Source organism: Epinephelus moara, chromosome 21, assembly GCF_006386435.1.
Source record: "Epinephelus moara isolate mb chromosome 21, YSFRI_EMoa_1.0, whole genome shotgun sequence".
Classification (NCBI taxonomy): domain Eukaryota; kingdom Metazoa; phylum Chordata; class Actinopteri; order Perciformes; family Serranidae; genus Epinephelus; species Epinephelus moara.
In genome coordinates this window covers 21,274,709-21,291,751 of record NC_065526.1, presented here as the reverse complement: position 1 = coordinate 21,291,751, position 17,043 = coordinate 21,274,709, and the positions used below count along the sequence as shown (strand labels likewise).

At 40.0% G+C, this 17,043-nt stretch overlaps 1 protein-coding gene across 1 annotated transcript in view; it reads right to left on the bottom strand.

Moving 5' to 3' along the window:
* Positions 1–17,043, bottom strand: part of b4galt2 (UDP-Gal:betaGlcNAc beta 1,4- galactosyltransferase, polypeptide 2) — a 270,223-nt gene that overhangs the window by 228,961 nt on the left and 24,219 nt on the right. The window contains exon 2 of the mRNA XM_050074739.1: positions 6,108–7,138. Within this exon, the coding sequence (XP_049930696.1) occupies positions 6,108–6,513 (406 nt within the window). The 5' untranslated portion in view covers positions 6,514–7,138. The remainder of the gene's footprint in view (positions 1–6,107; positions 7,139–17,043) is intronic.

Sequence of the window (17,043 nt, the reverse complement as noted above, 5' to 3'; positions counted from 1 at the left end):
AGCCCACTAACTATCCCACTATAGGCAATGGTACTACTGTACTTTCAATAAAGCAATCGTACTATCAAATTCACATAAACTCTGTCTGAATACATTGCTCTCCTTAATGGGTTCAGTTGACTATTTAATCTGCAATTTCCTATGACCTGTATCCCAAACACACACTATGTGAAACTGTACGTGGCCAACTGTGCACTCAATGGGTATGGACTAGTTTTTATTATAAAAATACAAATTTTTACCAGAATTTCCAGAACTCAAACTGACATATCTGCAAGTTTTGCCCAACCAGAAGTCCAAAGCCGAAAGATATTCAGTGTACTGTCAGAGAAGACAAAGAATACCAGCAAATATTAACAACTGAGGAACTGGAGCTAATTAAAATTTTGATATTTGGCTTAAAAAATAGAAAAACTAAAAACTGTTGATTAATAATCAAAATAGCTGCCAATGAATTTTTGGATATTTGATTGATTGATCGACTACTTTCTAGCAGACAGGGCTGAAATAATAACAAATGAAACTTTTCAGGGTTTTTTTTTTTCCATTTTTACTGAGGAGAGACTTTTGAGCGCCAAACACGATCATTTCTTTTGGCAAAATTTCTCAATGCCTAGGTTACTTTTTTTTTTCGATGAAGAGCTGATTTGCATATCCCACATGCCAGCTCACACACAACACACACACACACACATGCAGCCAGGATATAAACTGTGGATGCTCGCCACTCATACAGGCAGCACCTGTCAGCTGGTGTTCTGGGACAGCCAAGGGCTTGTTTGTTTGTTTCTCTCTCTCACACTCTCATGTGTGTGTGTGTGTGTGTGTGTGTGTGTGTGTGTGTGTGTGTGTGTGTACATCCATCCAAGGTCTCTCTCTCTTTTTCCCTAACACCCCCTCACCTCTCCACCTGCTGTTCCTTCCTTCACTCCATCTCTCCCCGCCTCCCTGTCTGTCTCACTTCATACCAACCATCATACCACCATCCATTAGATCTCTCTCTCCCTTTCTCTGCACCTGTGACTGAAAAACAGACTCGCTCAGTCTTTCTCTGCCTTCCTGCTCATTACAGCCCCCAGGCAGCCACTCCATCACAGAGAAAAGGCAGAGATAAGCTACAAGAGTACACCTGTGCCTGGTGTGAATGCCAAATCCAGAGTCAGTGACAGCCAATTCCAGGCCAAATAATGGAATCAGCGAACCTCAGCTTCAGACAAATCAACCTGACAGCTTTATCTCTCACTCCCAATTTCAAAGCACGTTACAAACCTCATTATCAAATGAGAAAAGCAATCAGTTAAAAAAAAGAGAAAAGAGAGAAAGAAGAGAAAATGTTGACACCGCCACAATGGCACTCGCCAGGGATTAAGTTTACAAAGCTCATTTACAGATGGAACAGGTGGAAGAAAATAAGAAACATGTTTTCATTTCATCAGCAGAGTGTTGCTGAGCATCAAAAGGGAGATAAATCTGCTATATCAACAACTACATGCAACCGTAATAGGCTCTACATGAGTAACAAAAACACACTGGGAGAAGGACAGACAGAGTGAATTAATAGTGATTATCCAGACTATATATTATCCAATATATTTGTCAAGCACAATCTTTTAGGGCGACAATATCAATGGTTCACGACTCAGTCCGAGCTCCTCTAGAAAGCAAAAACCACAGAGCACATAGGGGAAAAAAAAAACAAGAAGAATTTTCCAGATGGTGAAGGTGCAATATGAGCCGAAGGGGGAAAGCTGTAATCACAAAACAGCAATTAAAAAAATTGAACAGAACATTTATTTATTTGCTTTTACTCATTAAGCATCAGAGCACACAGAGAAATCGGTGCGAGATAACCAGAGCTGCGCCTGATAAAAATCATAAGCACCTTTCTCTCGCTGTTTATTATGTGGGCAGGGTTTATTATTGACAACTAAAGCGCAACAAAAGCAATGTGCAGGCACCGTGGGAGCCTGTGGATTAAAGAGCCATCCATGGACAGCGATGTTTGCATCTGGCTCGGGATCTTTGTTGCATCTCTCTCACCTCGCTTCCTGCCTTCTCTCTTTGTCAGCTAAAGGCAAAACATGTACCAACATGGTCAGATGCAAAGTCTAACCTGAGGTACACTGCAAGCGTTAAGTTAAGTCCAGCAGAGTCAAAAGTCAGCTTAAGTAGTTAACTTGACAAACAGGAAGATCCAGTTCTGAGTTCTTTGTGAACTTGAAAGTAAATATTAAAATAAACAGTTTGGGAACTTGATATTTTCTTGTCTGGAGTTGGATGAAACTACTAAAACCACTCTCATGTAGGGCTGGGCGATATGTTAAAAATCAATTTTCATAATATTAATAAAAAAATAAATAATAAATCGATACAGCAAAGTATCGCAATATTTTTGTGTGGCAATATTGTATCGTCACACGGTGCCAAGTATCGTTTTTTTTAATTACATAAATTATTAATATGACAAATACAAATTAAACTTTATTAAATAATAAATAATAATTTAAATAAATTATAGATGAATTATAATAAAATAATAAATAAAAAAAAAATAATATAATTAATTGCTTTTTCAGTCCACTAAAACACATTTTGCTGCTGAAAAAAAAAAATGGCTGAAGTGAGATGAACAGACTGAAAACTTTATCTCATTAAATAAAACAGATGTTGTCAAAGTTTTCCTTTGGGGCATAATTCACAGTTGAAAAAAGGTAATAAGTCCCAATATATCACAATATACTTTATCGCAACATATTTAAAATCACAATAATATTGTATCATGACTTAAGTATCGTGATAATATCGTATCGTGGATCCTCTGGTGATTCCCACCCCTACTCAATATTGATATCACGACAATACTGTAGGGCTGACTATTGGTGCTTTCAAAAAATATTTTATTTACACAATAAGATTTCTGATAAATAATCATCACTAAGGTGGATGTAATGACTAAGTGCGTGAAGGCAAGGGAGGTTCAGAAAAAAACATCACGTTGCTGTAATGCAGCCTTTAAAACCAGGAAAAGACAACACTTAATGATAGTACAAAATCCAAAATCTAAGACGATATCTAGTCTCATGTCATGATATAGATATAATATCAATATATATTGCCCAGCCCTACTCTCATATCCGCACAGTAAATATGAAGCAACAGTCAGCAGCTTGGCATAAAGACTGGAAACAGTGGGAAACAGCTGGTCTGTGCTTTTACCAAAGCCAACAAATTCCACCTAGCAGCACTTGTTAAACTCCCTAATTAACATATAATATCTTGTTTGTTTAATCTGAACAACCAAAGTGTAAGAAGCACAAGATCTCTGTGCTAAGCTAAGCTAAGCTAACTGGCTTCTGGCTGTAGCTTCATAATGAGCAGGCAGATAGTGGATAATGTTACTGATCTTCTCATCCGGCTCTCGGAAAAAAAAACAGGTGATTTTAGTGTATTTCCTAATCTGTCAAACTATTCTGTCCAGGCCAAATAATTTGGCAGGGTTTGTTTTGTTTTGTCTTGTTTTTGACCCCACTGGTATCAGGATCATCTCAGGATAATGATGCAGGTCAAGGCCTCTCTGACTAATGTGGAAAAAAGGAGCTGTTAGTTCATCCCTTCTGAGCTCTATTATCTGAGAACTGTGGAGTGTGTGTGTGTGTGTGTGTGTGTGTGTGTGTGTGTGTGTCCACTATGTAATTATAGATTTGGTAAACCAGAGGCTTAGTGTGACTCAATCAACCTCTGATTTGTTGGGTGGATGGATAGTGATAATGAAGTGTGTGTGTTTGTTTGTGTGTGTGTGTGGGTGGTAGGTGTGCATGCCAGTGTGCAGGGGAACTGTGAATTCATATTACATATTGTAATCCCAAAATCTGTACGACCAGTTTGTAGGCCTGAAAAATGAGTCGAATCAGATTCGGCTGTTCAATGTGAATATTCGTCCCTTTGTTGCCGGTTTGAGAGTTCGAGTGGTGTTCAGCAGGACAGTAACACACACGTTATATAGTAAACAAGCTAACTGCACTAAGAAATGCGCACCAATAATTTTTGCAGACACTAGATATCAAACAAAAGCCAGAGACTGTATCGTATTAAGTTGCTTTGGGCTGTTGTGAACACTTCTAAGCAGAAGGCGGAGGATAACGCTATTTCATAGTCTTACAGGGCAAAGCCTCTCCTCCCCTGGACAGCTGCCAGTACCAAAGAGCAGTGTGAAAGTGAAGAGCGCTCACTCGGCAGCAAATCTGGGGACCAAAATGTCAATCTCAGTTGACTGAGGGGTCTCCGACTGATGATTCAAATCCAACTGTCAGGGGGCAGCCCCACCCCTTTATGAGTCATTGCTTTAATATTTAATCATGTGTCCAGACTCTACATCTGCATGATGTACGGATTTCTATCTTTATATACGAGGATGATTATCCGATGTGTGTGAATGTATCTATAATTTTAGTTTAAGTTTCACAACTGCAGAACTTCAAAATTGTTACAACTAAACGAACTTTAAAAAACATCTACAGTTTCTTCACAAGACGCCTGCAACCAGCTGCAGCTCTGAGCATCTTCATTTATTCATTCTAACTTGTGTGTTCTTTTAAGAAAACGAAAGCACAAAAGGAAGATTCTCAAAGCTCTGCTGCGTACATGTGCTGCTGCTGCTGCTGCTGCTGTGTGCTTTCAAGTCTCGCTGCATGAATCTCTGCTAATAGCCCCGCTGTGAGTCTATAAGGTTGAAATACCACAGTGTAAATCGTTGACATTAAATCCATTTTATGTTGCGGACTGACCCGGAAAAACAAAATTACGGCTACACTCGCTCTCCCACTAATTGGAATAAGACCGGAGATGCATTTATTTACCAAATATAAAATAGTGCTCTCTAGCTTGGAGCTCAGATCAAGGTCTCATCTCCCCTATTCATTACACTGATCAATGAAGTGCAAATCCTCCGTTATCGGGCGTACAGTGTGTACCGGCCCCAACAACAAATACAACAAACAGGCTGGATAAACAAATCAAACAAATATGTTATCTGAAGAGGTGATTAGGCAAGAAAAGTATAGATTAAACTGAAAAAAAAATCACATTTCAAGATCACTCATGCAGATCAAATCTTATATACGAGTATATAAACTATAATGAGCTATAATATGAGTTTAGAATAGCAGCAGATGACTGTGGTGTTTGTTTAAAATGACACAAGAGCCTGAACATATTGTACTCAAAGCACCAGACACAAGGACAAAGACTGTTAAGCAAGAATAATACAAAGACCTGCCACACGTGCAAGGCTGTCATGAGTACAAAAAAACATGTTATCCCATACAGCTGTGGACCATCAGTGTCACCTTAATGATCCGTTTCAGCACAGAAACAGCAGAGGAGTCTGCTAACGTCTGCTTCACATCTGCACCTGACATTTTTGTTTCGGCGAGACACCGGCGTGATATCTGCAGTCTGCTGGCTAGCTATCGTTACACGGCAGGGACAGACTGGATCAAGTAAGTTTGACACTCCATCAACTCATAACCTCATAAGGTCTCGTCAACAAACATGACACGAAAAAAAGATGCAACCCTTAAATTTAAAATGAGATAGCTGGAGACAGCTACACACACATTAAATCAAGAGACACCTGGAGTCACGACAGTTTGGTAAACTGTGGCAAGTGCACATATGGGCTGTGTTCAAAATTGCAAGTGAACATACTGTTCATACCAAGTAAGACTAGAACTAAATAAGTTTGGAAATTTTGTGTTTGCGAGAAATACCTGGATGTATACCAGATTAGCAAGAATTTCTGTGTATGAGATGTGACCTTACTGGAAATACTCAACCACCCCAAAATGCATTGCGGCTCAGGCTACCCAGTGCCACAGTTCACAGTTTACGGGACTGTTGTAACTCAAGAAAGCGTATGTAGCTGTCATCTCCGTTACTTTTTGACTGAAAATAACCCTTTTGTGTTGTGTTGATTTTCCGATTGTAGACATTTTACATATTGTTCAAAAACCAAAAATCGAATCCACTGGATTATTTTGATGTATGACTCTTTCTTTACAGCAGTTGGAAAGTGGGGTGAAAACGGACCCTTTGGCATTACTACTCACCAAGGCCGGGCGGGTTCTCGGGGCACGGTGGCAGCGGTTTGGGAGAAGGTGTCTGATTGGTCTCAGGCTGCGCACTCGGCACCAGCTGCTCCCCTGTGGCCAGGTAGCTGGCTAGCGTGGCGTTGGGCCTGGAAAGGTTGTAATAGTAATAATGGTGTCCATTCCCTGCTGCTCCGCTGGCGTTATTCCTTGATCCGTTGCGGCCGTTGTTGAAGCGGCTGAAGAGGTCGAAGCGCTGCGTGTAAACGTCGAAGTACAGGATCATCATGATGAGGAAGTGGAGCAGGCAGAGCAGCAGGACGCCTTTACAGATGCGCTCCAGAGTCCGGCCCAACATCAGCCGGGTCATGGCCGAGGAAGATGTCCGCCAGCCTCGACAACGCTGGCGTTGCGTGGCTACGGACATGCGCTCATCCTGACGGCTGCTATTAAATTTCTGATAAGGACATGTGGTTAGCTGATACCGGACTATCTGACTTCTGCAGGGGTCATGGGGTCATTGATGAGGGCAGGGAGGCTACACAGTCAGCTACACCTGAAGTCTGAGATGCCAGCTTGTTTCTGGTGCGTACCCAGATTTCCTGCATGACAAAAGTACTGAAATGTTTTAATCAGCCTCAATCCCTGAGTGAGATGATCCAGGAACCTATTCACTGACGGACTTAACTGTAGATACAGCAAATAAGTTCAGTGTAATCTAAGACATAAGGCCTCGATTGCAGATAAATCTTTGCTGATATGGGCATGTGATCATATGTTGAGTTAGACACTATCCCAGAGTCAAGTTGTTGCTGCACCCGTGTGATATTCCGATGTTGAAAGCCAGTCCGGTTCGTCAAGCAACAACCTATTAGTCCAACGTTTGCTTAAAACTTCCAAATGATAAGTGATCCGAGTGATGGCGTAGTGGTAGCTGCCGACAAACATTCATCAGTGTAGTGTTGAGGGTCTGCTGATGGCTCAGTAGAGATGTCCTCTTCTTGTGGGATCAGTCAGACTCAGACAGACTTATCCAGGAAAGTCTCAGGCACCTGATGGAAAATGAAAGACAACGGAAAGAATACATTATGATGAAGCCAAATGTTAAATGTGATATCAAATAAACGAAAAGGAAAGCTGAATGCTGTAAATGTTTCGACTACTTCCTCAAACCAATGCAGGTAAAGTGCAATAAATTATAGCTGTGCATTTTCACTGAATACAGTGACTTCGCTGTGTAAAAACAAACTTAAAATGCCAGAGGAAAACCAATGATGTTTAAAGTATTCGGTGACCTTGTTCTTATTCGATACGCCCGGTTGAAGAGCGGTGAAATAAATTAAGAAGTTCATTCTCGGCAGGAGAAGAAGTACACATGAGACTTTGACAGAAACAGAGCCAACAACAAAAGCATCTACAGATTCAGACAAACAAAAAGCTCTGACTTGGGCCGTTCAGCCGAATTGACATGCCAAGTCAATTTTCCAGTCAAGTGGTTTAAAAAGCATTTATGATGGAGTGAGCCGGCAAGTGGGAATACACAATGCAGTGAACGTATGAGCAAAGGAGAGAAACAGGGGGCACTTAGAGTTTTCCCACAGGCGATGCTTATTGTAGGTTTATGGCTTTTGCAATCAGTGAGAGAAAAGAAGAAGATGAGGCTGAAGCGGACGATAAAAACACTGACCGACACCAGACAGTCTCATGAAAACAAACAGAGACAAAGAGAAACAAAGAGAGCGAGTGATAAATGTTGAAATATTAATGCTGATAATTGGAAAACTATGGATATCTAATGAAGGTGTCTCCGGTTAACATCACAGATATCCCCTGGAAATTGGCCCATCAGCCAGAAACATGAGCTTATACTATCTTTAGATTCAGACTGCTTACTTTAATGTCTTTTAATGATTTATTTTATTATTTTCTGCTCATTTTTGTTCACATATATATATATATATATATATATATATATATATATATATATATGATTCCATGACCTGGCCTGAATCTTTTGCAAAATACTGTTAAACTGGGGTCGATATCAAACCTCCAATGTTTTCTGGTACAAACAAAAGTTTGTCTGTAGCAGCAAGTATTTTATAATGTTGTTAACTACCAAAGGCTGGCATTCAATTATTCATAGCTTGCTTATTCTGTGATCAGACAGCTTCTGATTAAAATCAAAGTTTCATGTTTTAATTCAAGTTGGTGCTTGCATCTACGTGGTATCTATGGTTGTTTCCAGTTTCCAGGAATGTTTTTAGGATATTTTCAAGTCTAGTTAAAGGGTGGATCGGTTAAGTCAAAGCTAGAAAGGTTATCTTAAAATTTGTTATGGCAATCTACAAGTATTAAACTGAAAATATCGTTTTTTGCTTTGACTTATCATTAAGAAGTAATCGTTGATTTCACAATGCAATGGCTACAGAATAATGCCACCATCTGCATTTAGACTGGTAGCATATGAGCCTCGCTTTCACTATGCAATTCTGTCCTTCACCAGGTACGATCTAACAGGAAAATAAAGGCTTGATTTATGGAACAACGGATGTGGGCCGGTGATAGTGAAACCAAAACAGGGATACAGAGGATAGCGCTTTTGATAGCTATCAGTAGCTATACCCAGTTATGACAGAGTATCAATGCAAGTTCTTTGCGACTACTATCCCCATGGATGGAAATGGTGGACAGTGGAAAAGCCGAAGTAACTGTAGAAAACAAAATGCAGCGTGTCATGTGTTGTTGGTAGTTGCTGGGCTCCGAGGAAAACGGACAGCTATTCCGTTGTCTTTGGGAATGCTAGGGGAAGGAAGTTGAAAAGTTTCCTCTTGAAGAGATATAAAAAAAAAATAATTCAAGTAAAGGCTACTGTTTTGAAAAATGTTTAAAGAAACAGTATTTGTTGCTTTGTATCAAAAAAGAAGATTGAACTTTTTTTCCCAATAATGGTTTAAGATGAATGCTTGCGTTTCTTAAAGAAAAATCTCAAAAGTCGGTTGTTATATTGCAGGTTTTGATTTAAATGATCTTGTGAATGTCTGCATTCATTAGGTGTAGTCATGGTGTTTAGTATAAGAGTATTTTTAAAAGATGATTATTTTCTTTTGTATACTGAGTGTATATGGTGATCTATACTGTAAGTCAGATGACTGATCTATGAACTGTGTATAAAGGAAACTAGAAACATCTTTAGACGCACTTAGGAAGACAAGATAGCTGAAAACATTTGGTGGATAAAGCTTTGTGTTCTGGCAAAGAGTCGCGCAACATGTTTTAATTTTGATGGATCCAAATCATTGACTATTTTACATCTGCTTGTATTTAGACAGCAGCTTATTTAATTTAAGCAAACGAGTTAATACTTTCCATAGTACAGCATTAATTGTACAAAAAATGCTTCTCACAACAGAAGTACAACTCTTAAACTCTCCAATAACAGCAAAACCCACTAAGGTAAAATGCCACATAACCTCAGATCTGTGCTTGACTGGTTAGGTGATTTCCTGTTTCTTCTTGAGGCAAAATGTAGGAAATTGAAACATATGCTTGGTGACTGAGCTGATGTCTGCTGTCTGTCCAGAAAGTTAGCTGCCTTTTTCTGTCTGTCTTTTGTCTGTGGGCAGCAAAGTTGATACTGCCAAGACTGCGCCTCAAGGGATGTGTGTGTGTGTATGTGTGTGTAAGAAACTTGCTAGTTAATGAGATGGATTTCTGCTGACCGGGACACCGCACACCAGTCGCACCATAATGCTTGTGCAGGTCAGGATTTATTTCCCAGCCATGCTGCTCTCCAGTGACTAAACAGGCTGGCATGTAATGTATCAGGAGCGAATTCATGACATGTAGTGAGGCAGGCAGACAGATAATCAGTCAGACAGACAGAAGAGTCTTGCCCCATTTTCTGCTTCAACTACAGAGCTCAGGGGCAAGCGGGTAGTCCTCGGTGTCTAGCAGGTGTTGAACCATGTGATAGTGCAACACGGGGTGGCAATGCTAAAAATCAGCAGCAGAGACACAGAAGAAATAAATCCGCAGACAGGATTGAGATCCTATTTTGCTGCGGATGACCAGCTGCACAGGACTTATCAGAGATCAATGTAGATATAACACACGTCAGTGCTTTTTCTCTCATGTGAGATATGAAAACGAAGCCCACAAGGACTAAATCCACCTGCACCTGAGCCTCTTTATTTGCTGACATTTCGCTCAGCTGACTTTTCTCAAGACAACAAGTACTGTCTTGGGATTCCATTTTTTTTTTTTTTGTCTTGAAAAAGGTCAGCAGACCGAAACAAAAGACAATAAAGCAGTGCAGAGGAAATCTCTTGTCTCTCACTTGCTCCTGTCTCCCTTATTTCCTGTCTCTCTCAGGGACATCTCATTGCAGTTGTGTACATGGCAGTACCAAGTGTTCATTTTTAACTTAATATGCAAATGTCACCAGCAAAGTCAGGAATGAGTCTATGAAGTCTCTGAAGCTTGTAAGTCATGATGAGAGAGACCAAGGAGAGAGAGGAGAAGACAGAGATGGCCACAGCGACAGTGAGAAATAGACCCATTATGTAACCAGTTTATTCAAGGATCCTTGTAACTCCCTTTTTAACAACAGCAATAAATTTCATAACAGTCTCCAATCATATCATGTCTGCCAAGGAAACCCCAGAGAAACGCTATGAAAATATGTGAAGTGGAATACAACTGCCCTTTTCCATCTCTATTAAGTTTCAAGGCTGTTTCCAAATGAGCAGAACAAAGACTGGACAGTCCAGACCACGACCAAAGAAGGGCAGGGCAAGAGAGATTAGTAACAACAATAGCAACGATGAAGAGGAAGACTGTGGCTAAAGGTACAACTTAAACCAATCAAGGACACAGTACTTTGTCATGCCTCCTAGTTTCATCTAAATTAAACCAGAGTTATGTCCCAATGTGGCCAATCTTTGTCATGTGTAAGGATTTCCGTGTCTCCCCTACCACAGAGAGCAGTGGGCTCACTAATCTCTATGTGCAGCCTCTGTCACGGAGGTTAACAACCGTGCTCATTGTTCAGTGGCTTGTGGATTGATTATAATACTGCAAGGGAGAAATTGTGAAAAGGGATATCGTCAAAGTGAGCTGGAGGGATCAAGAGGTGAGGGTGACACCTCACCAAAGCGAGCATTCATTACCAATTTAAAAAACCTATCACAAATGATTTAATTAAACTTGATATAAATGATGCACTTCAAAATGTACAAGTGAAAAAGGATAATTAAAGGTTTGACATTTTGGGAAATCAATGGCTTGCTATCTTGCTGACAGACAATAAGATTGATACTACTTCAACATCTGTATGCTAAATATGAAGCTGAGTCCAGTAGACAGTTAGCCTTGTACTGTCACCAAATTTTAATTTGTTACAACCGTACAATAATTAAAGCATAGAAAAAGACAAAAGGTCAAGCTATTCTTATCAATTTTCCAAGAAGACATTAGTAACTAGGGCTGCCCCCTAATAGTCGACCAAACATTAGTCAGCCAGAAAGGTCATTAGTCTGCAAGATTTCATTGGTCACTTAGTCGCAGAAGATTAAAAAAAAAAACAGACAAACGTGAAACTCTATTAGGAGCTGCGCCTTGTCAAAATAAATCAAATCCTATATGACCAGACGATGCGGGAATTAAATTTGAAAGGACAGACACAGGAAGTGGCCACGCTCAGCAGTCAGACAGGAGTCAGGTTAATTTCCAGGGCTGGTACCTGTGGTTATTCCACAGGCTAGTTAATAACATGTTGGGCAGGAAATCCAAAGTGTGCGATCATTTTGAGAAGATGAAGGACGAACCCAAGGTGATATGTAAACTCATCTTCATTGGTCGACTACAAACATGACGTATCATCTGAAACATGGAAGTAGCTACATGCCCATTAGCCCACAGCGTCATTAACAGGCGGCTCGCTCAGTGTGTGACGTGCACTTGTAGATAAAATATAGGCCTATATTAATGAAGGTTCATTAGTACGGTTTGTATTTCTCTGTAATGTAGCACAGTGTTAACAATGTTACTGATACTATTCTTTCTCACACCTTCAACTCAAACCATAGTGTTGCCCCGCCCACAATATATCATTTAATAATTAAACTAATATCGTAAACATGCAGCCGACTGGTCGACTAATGGCCCTAAATGATGACTATTGGTTGACTAGGAAAATTCTTAGTCGAGGGCAGCCCTATTAATAACTATTAAGTAATAGTGAGAGGTGTCATATTATAATGGTCACATTGTAAAACTTTATGAATATATTTGGATTTAACTAGTTAGCTGACGGCCAAACAGCCAGTGGTTGTGGGGCATGAATAAATCGGCTAATCAGTTAGCAAAAGCAACAGAGCCTGCTTGAAGTAACAAGTGTGTCCAACACATTCTCATTCCCCACACATCAAATACAGACGCTTGGTCAGTGGCCCTTGGTGTCAGATATGGACACATCGAAGCACCCTTAGCAGCAGTATGAGAGGTTGTTAAATGCAAAGTCTCTTTTCAAAATAAAATAAGAACGTAGGTAAAAAAAAAAACTTTTAGGCTTATTTCCTGGTTTTTATAGGCAAAAGTATGTGGTTGGGTTTAGAAAAAGTGATGCCCATTATCCCTCTGGAGGTGTTGTGGGCCCATCACTGAAACACCAGGGTACCCACCTGATGACCCCAATGAAGTTTTTACCCTCCCTAAACCCCCATCCCCTCCCCCAGTGTGGCTCCAACTATCACTCATAAATCGCAAGTACGTGCAACAACAATTGACCTGTTAAACTCCACCTCAAGTAAACTTAGGTACGTTTTTCTCCTGTTAGTTTCTTCTCTCTTCTACCCTCCCCTCCCCTTATCAAAATGAGGGACTAGTGGGAGCTACAGTGTACAGCCTGGTCGAGCGGGGGAGAGTTCAGTCTGTACAGACGTCTCTCCTTGGCTCTGCCCTCGCTATGCTCCTACTTACTTTTCTATCTAACTATACTCTTTCATACTCCATCTAACCTTAACCTAAACCCCCAAACAGCACTTTCACACCCACTCATAGTCTCAAGTGTGTGCATCAAGGGATTGTAACACCTAGTCCTTGACTGAACTCATTTGGCTTAAAACAAGTATGTTTGTTACTAACATAATGTATCACTACACATACTGGCACACTATGCTGTTACTTTTGGTTCCACACAGGACACAAACAGCTGTCTCCCCGGTGAAAGTCCATAGTTATTTAACCCATCCACCTCCCCTCCCACCTGCCCTGTGCGGACTGTCTTGCTCTTCATACCATGGCAGTTTCAAAGAGCCTCAAAAAATGCCGCTGCCCAAGGGTGCCTCTGTGGATCCATATCTGACTGACCAGGCATCAATATTTGACGAGTTGGAGGTGAGACCTGGATGGTGCTCCATTAGTGCTGAAACCACCAGTAAATGAACTGATTAGCTGAAAGACAACATATAAATCAATGACAATTTTGAGTTATTTATGAAGTAAAAACATTTGCTGTCAGCAGTTTCTCAATTATAAGGATTTTAAGGAATTTTGTTGGTATCATTGCAGTTTTAGATATCTTATCTTATCTTATCTTTTGGCTCTGGTAACTTGTGTTGGCATTTGTTAAACTTTTAAACTCAACTCACTTCACTCACACAGTTCTGTATATCTGATCTTTTTCAAAGAAACGCAGCATACTCGTCTTGCATGCTGATGTTGACTGTGTTGAATGTGACAACTTTGTGCACAAACTCTACAGAGCATCTTGATGTTTCGGCAAGTTTTCACATAAGAGCTGGGTACAAAATAAAAGAGCAGAATGTTTCTCGCACCCCTTCAACCAGAATTTAAAATGTTGATTCACCAAAGCTTTTAATACAATATTAAAATATATATACGGAATCAACTGACCTCAAAAAGAGAGGAAGAAGACCGACAGAGAAAAACATAAAACTTAACAGCCTGCCATTTCTATTTCATATTTGCACATGTAGAGAGAATACATTTTAATGCTAATGACACTTTCTTGTTTTAATTTGTTGCTGTGATCATCTCACTCCTCAGTTCTTGACAAACTACAAGCTCTGTGAACTCATAACTTAAATATGGACTGGTGCCCTTAAGAGACATTTTCAAATACTTCACAGCACAAATTCAGCTCTCTGGCTTTCCGCAGTGCTACATTTATCACAACATGGGAAACATCCATGCAAAGACACTAACACACAGTCCACAAAGGGGAAATGCCGTGACAGATGCATCTGTAAGTGAGACATGAAGCAAACATTTTGGGAACTTTTTCCCCCGTTTCACCCGAGCGCCGACACTTTCTTTCACACTTCTGGATTTATATTTTGAAATGCATCGCCAGGGGAAACTCTTAACACCTTTTCAGGTTTGTAGCCATCAGCTGTGACAGGAGGCACAGGGATTGTACATTTCCTAAAACATTCCCTTTGCACTGTATTTGTCACCAGAAAATAAACAGGATGTTCAGGAAGTGCCAGTCAGTGGAGGGAAATATTGAAGCTATTGGGGCACAACAGAGGGCATAAAGTAAGCAGGCAACCTGTTTCACTAGATATACACACAAACTACCTGTTCTGTCACTACATACACTCATGCAACATGACAATCCATAGGCTGCAATGTTGTATTTACGGCTAAGAAAATCAACTGTATGTTCCAATATCCATACAATCATACTATTTAAGATTAGTGTGGGTTCAATCAGGAGGACTTTCTTTATGGTATATCCATTCACAATTCTCTCTCTATCCCACTCGCACCACTTCCACCAATCGGCTGACTATGGGTGTTCCCAAAGTCCTAAACTTTGCCACAATCTCCTTCAGTCATTCATGTCGCTCGCTGCTGCCAAACTTTAAATCTGTTCTCCTCTCTGCTCCTGTCAGCTGTCATTTTAGGTGGAAGTGTCGCACCCTCCTTCACCCCATTCACCTCCAGCCACCTTATCCAGAGCCCAGGACAAGCTCATCAAAAGCCCACTCCTCTTCACACCCAGATCCTCAGCTCCCTCTTTATCTCATCTCATCACCATCACCACTACGTCTTTACCACCCTCCTGGAATAGATGACATCACGATGCGCTCTAATTGCCAGAGACTTTTCACATTTCTCATACTTATGTGCACATGTAAATAAATATTCTTTTCTCTCAGAACAAGTCTCTCCTGACTGAATTTGGTACGCCAGAAAAAGATTTAGTATGGCCCAATAACATAGTATATCAAATGCAGTATGCCAAAAATACAAGGATGTCCTACTCTGCATCCAGTCGCATTCCACAGTTTTTCTGGCTATTCTTACCCACAATCCTCTGCACACTGGAAGATTCATCAACTGACTGAGCAGCACTCAGATGACAGCTCAGTGACAGCTGTCAGAAGCCGCAATGACAGATGACAGTGCTTTCAAGTGACGGATGACCAGTCTAATATACAGTAACAACAGGAATATAAATTGTTCAAGTGAACAAAATAATGATAAAGATAACCAACACCAAAAAGACATGACTGAAAACAACAATGACAGAGAAATTTGTATGGAATTTTACTGTCATAACATAATACTGCATGTCAGAATCTGAGGTTAAAACTACATATATATGGAAAAGTAACAGCAGAGCTCTCCAGGTTGAGCTCCATCTCTGGCGGGTTCGGCAAATGACGTTTTGTATCTCCAAGGTAACGTTAAGTGATAACATTTAGCAAGAGGGTCAAATTTCAAGGCACAATAGTTTGTCCCAATTGCATGCATACTCCACAGTACGTATTCTGTTTTCAAGAACAGCCTTAAGCAGCAATTACAACATAAATATGTTAAAACACATGAAGACCCTAAACAACCGGAGACTTCTGAACCACTAACACTCAAATCCATTTACACTGTGCTGTGATTTCCACTTGCAATGTGTTTCTATTTATGTTGTCTTAACTATCAAACCAATGTTTGGACTGATGGAATAAATGTCTTGGGACCATTTAGTAGTTAGCATTAGGTTAGTACAGTCTCAAGGTTTTTGGTTAGTCTTAGGAGCTCTTTAGGTTATTATATGCACTTTCTTTTCTTAAATCTAGACGTGTTCCTAAAAACATTTTAAAATACAATTTGCTTCATGTCTGGGCCCCTATTCTCAAGCTTTTGATACCTTGTCAGAGTGTTCCTTTTCACATCTCCATTATTTCCTATGACTTGTATGTGTACTTTTTCCTTTGTCTTTTTTTCTGAAGAAATTTGTGAATTTGTGCATTTGAATTTTGAATTTGTAAGGGCATCTGCAGCACAAATAGTAAAAAGAAAATGTATGTGATTCAGACTGCAGGGTAAGTGTGTGTAAATATGGCGATGAAAAGTTATATTTGAGATCTCTTAAAGCCAAAAATCAAAGAACTGAGCTTTGAACTTTAATGTAGATCAGTGTCTTCCAAACTTGATGCTGATATGCTCAGAGACTTAATAAAACGTCTCAAATCTAATGCTGTCTTTTCTGTATGATGAAATGTTTGTTTTAAAAATTTAGTAAAGGTTAGTGATATGCAAATTATTTTCTCGTAGTTCCCATTACTGATAATTCTTGATAGAAGAATAAAAAATGCACTTTCAAATGTGTTTTTTAGCCGAGTTCATCCGTTAAGGGCCAGCTCTGAAATTTACATTTTAATAACACTGCAGGGCTTAGTTGTAGTGCTGTGGTTTCTGGCTTTGCTTTGTACACAATTACAGATGTGACTCTCACAGACCTGAATAACACCATACAGCAGATGAATCCTCCACCTAAGTGGAATTTTATGTCATTTTAGTGCTCAAACACTGCAGAGGACGCACAAGAACACGGATGTAAGACTAACAAGAAGGATGTAACACATGTACATGATTCAGTGACGGTGCGTGTACGTTCAAACCAATCTGTCACGAAGTGCAGTCAGTT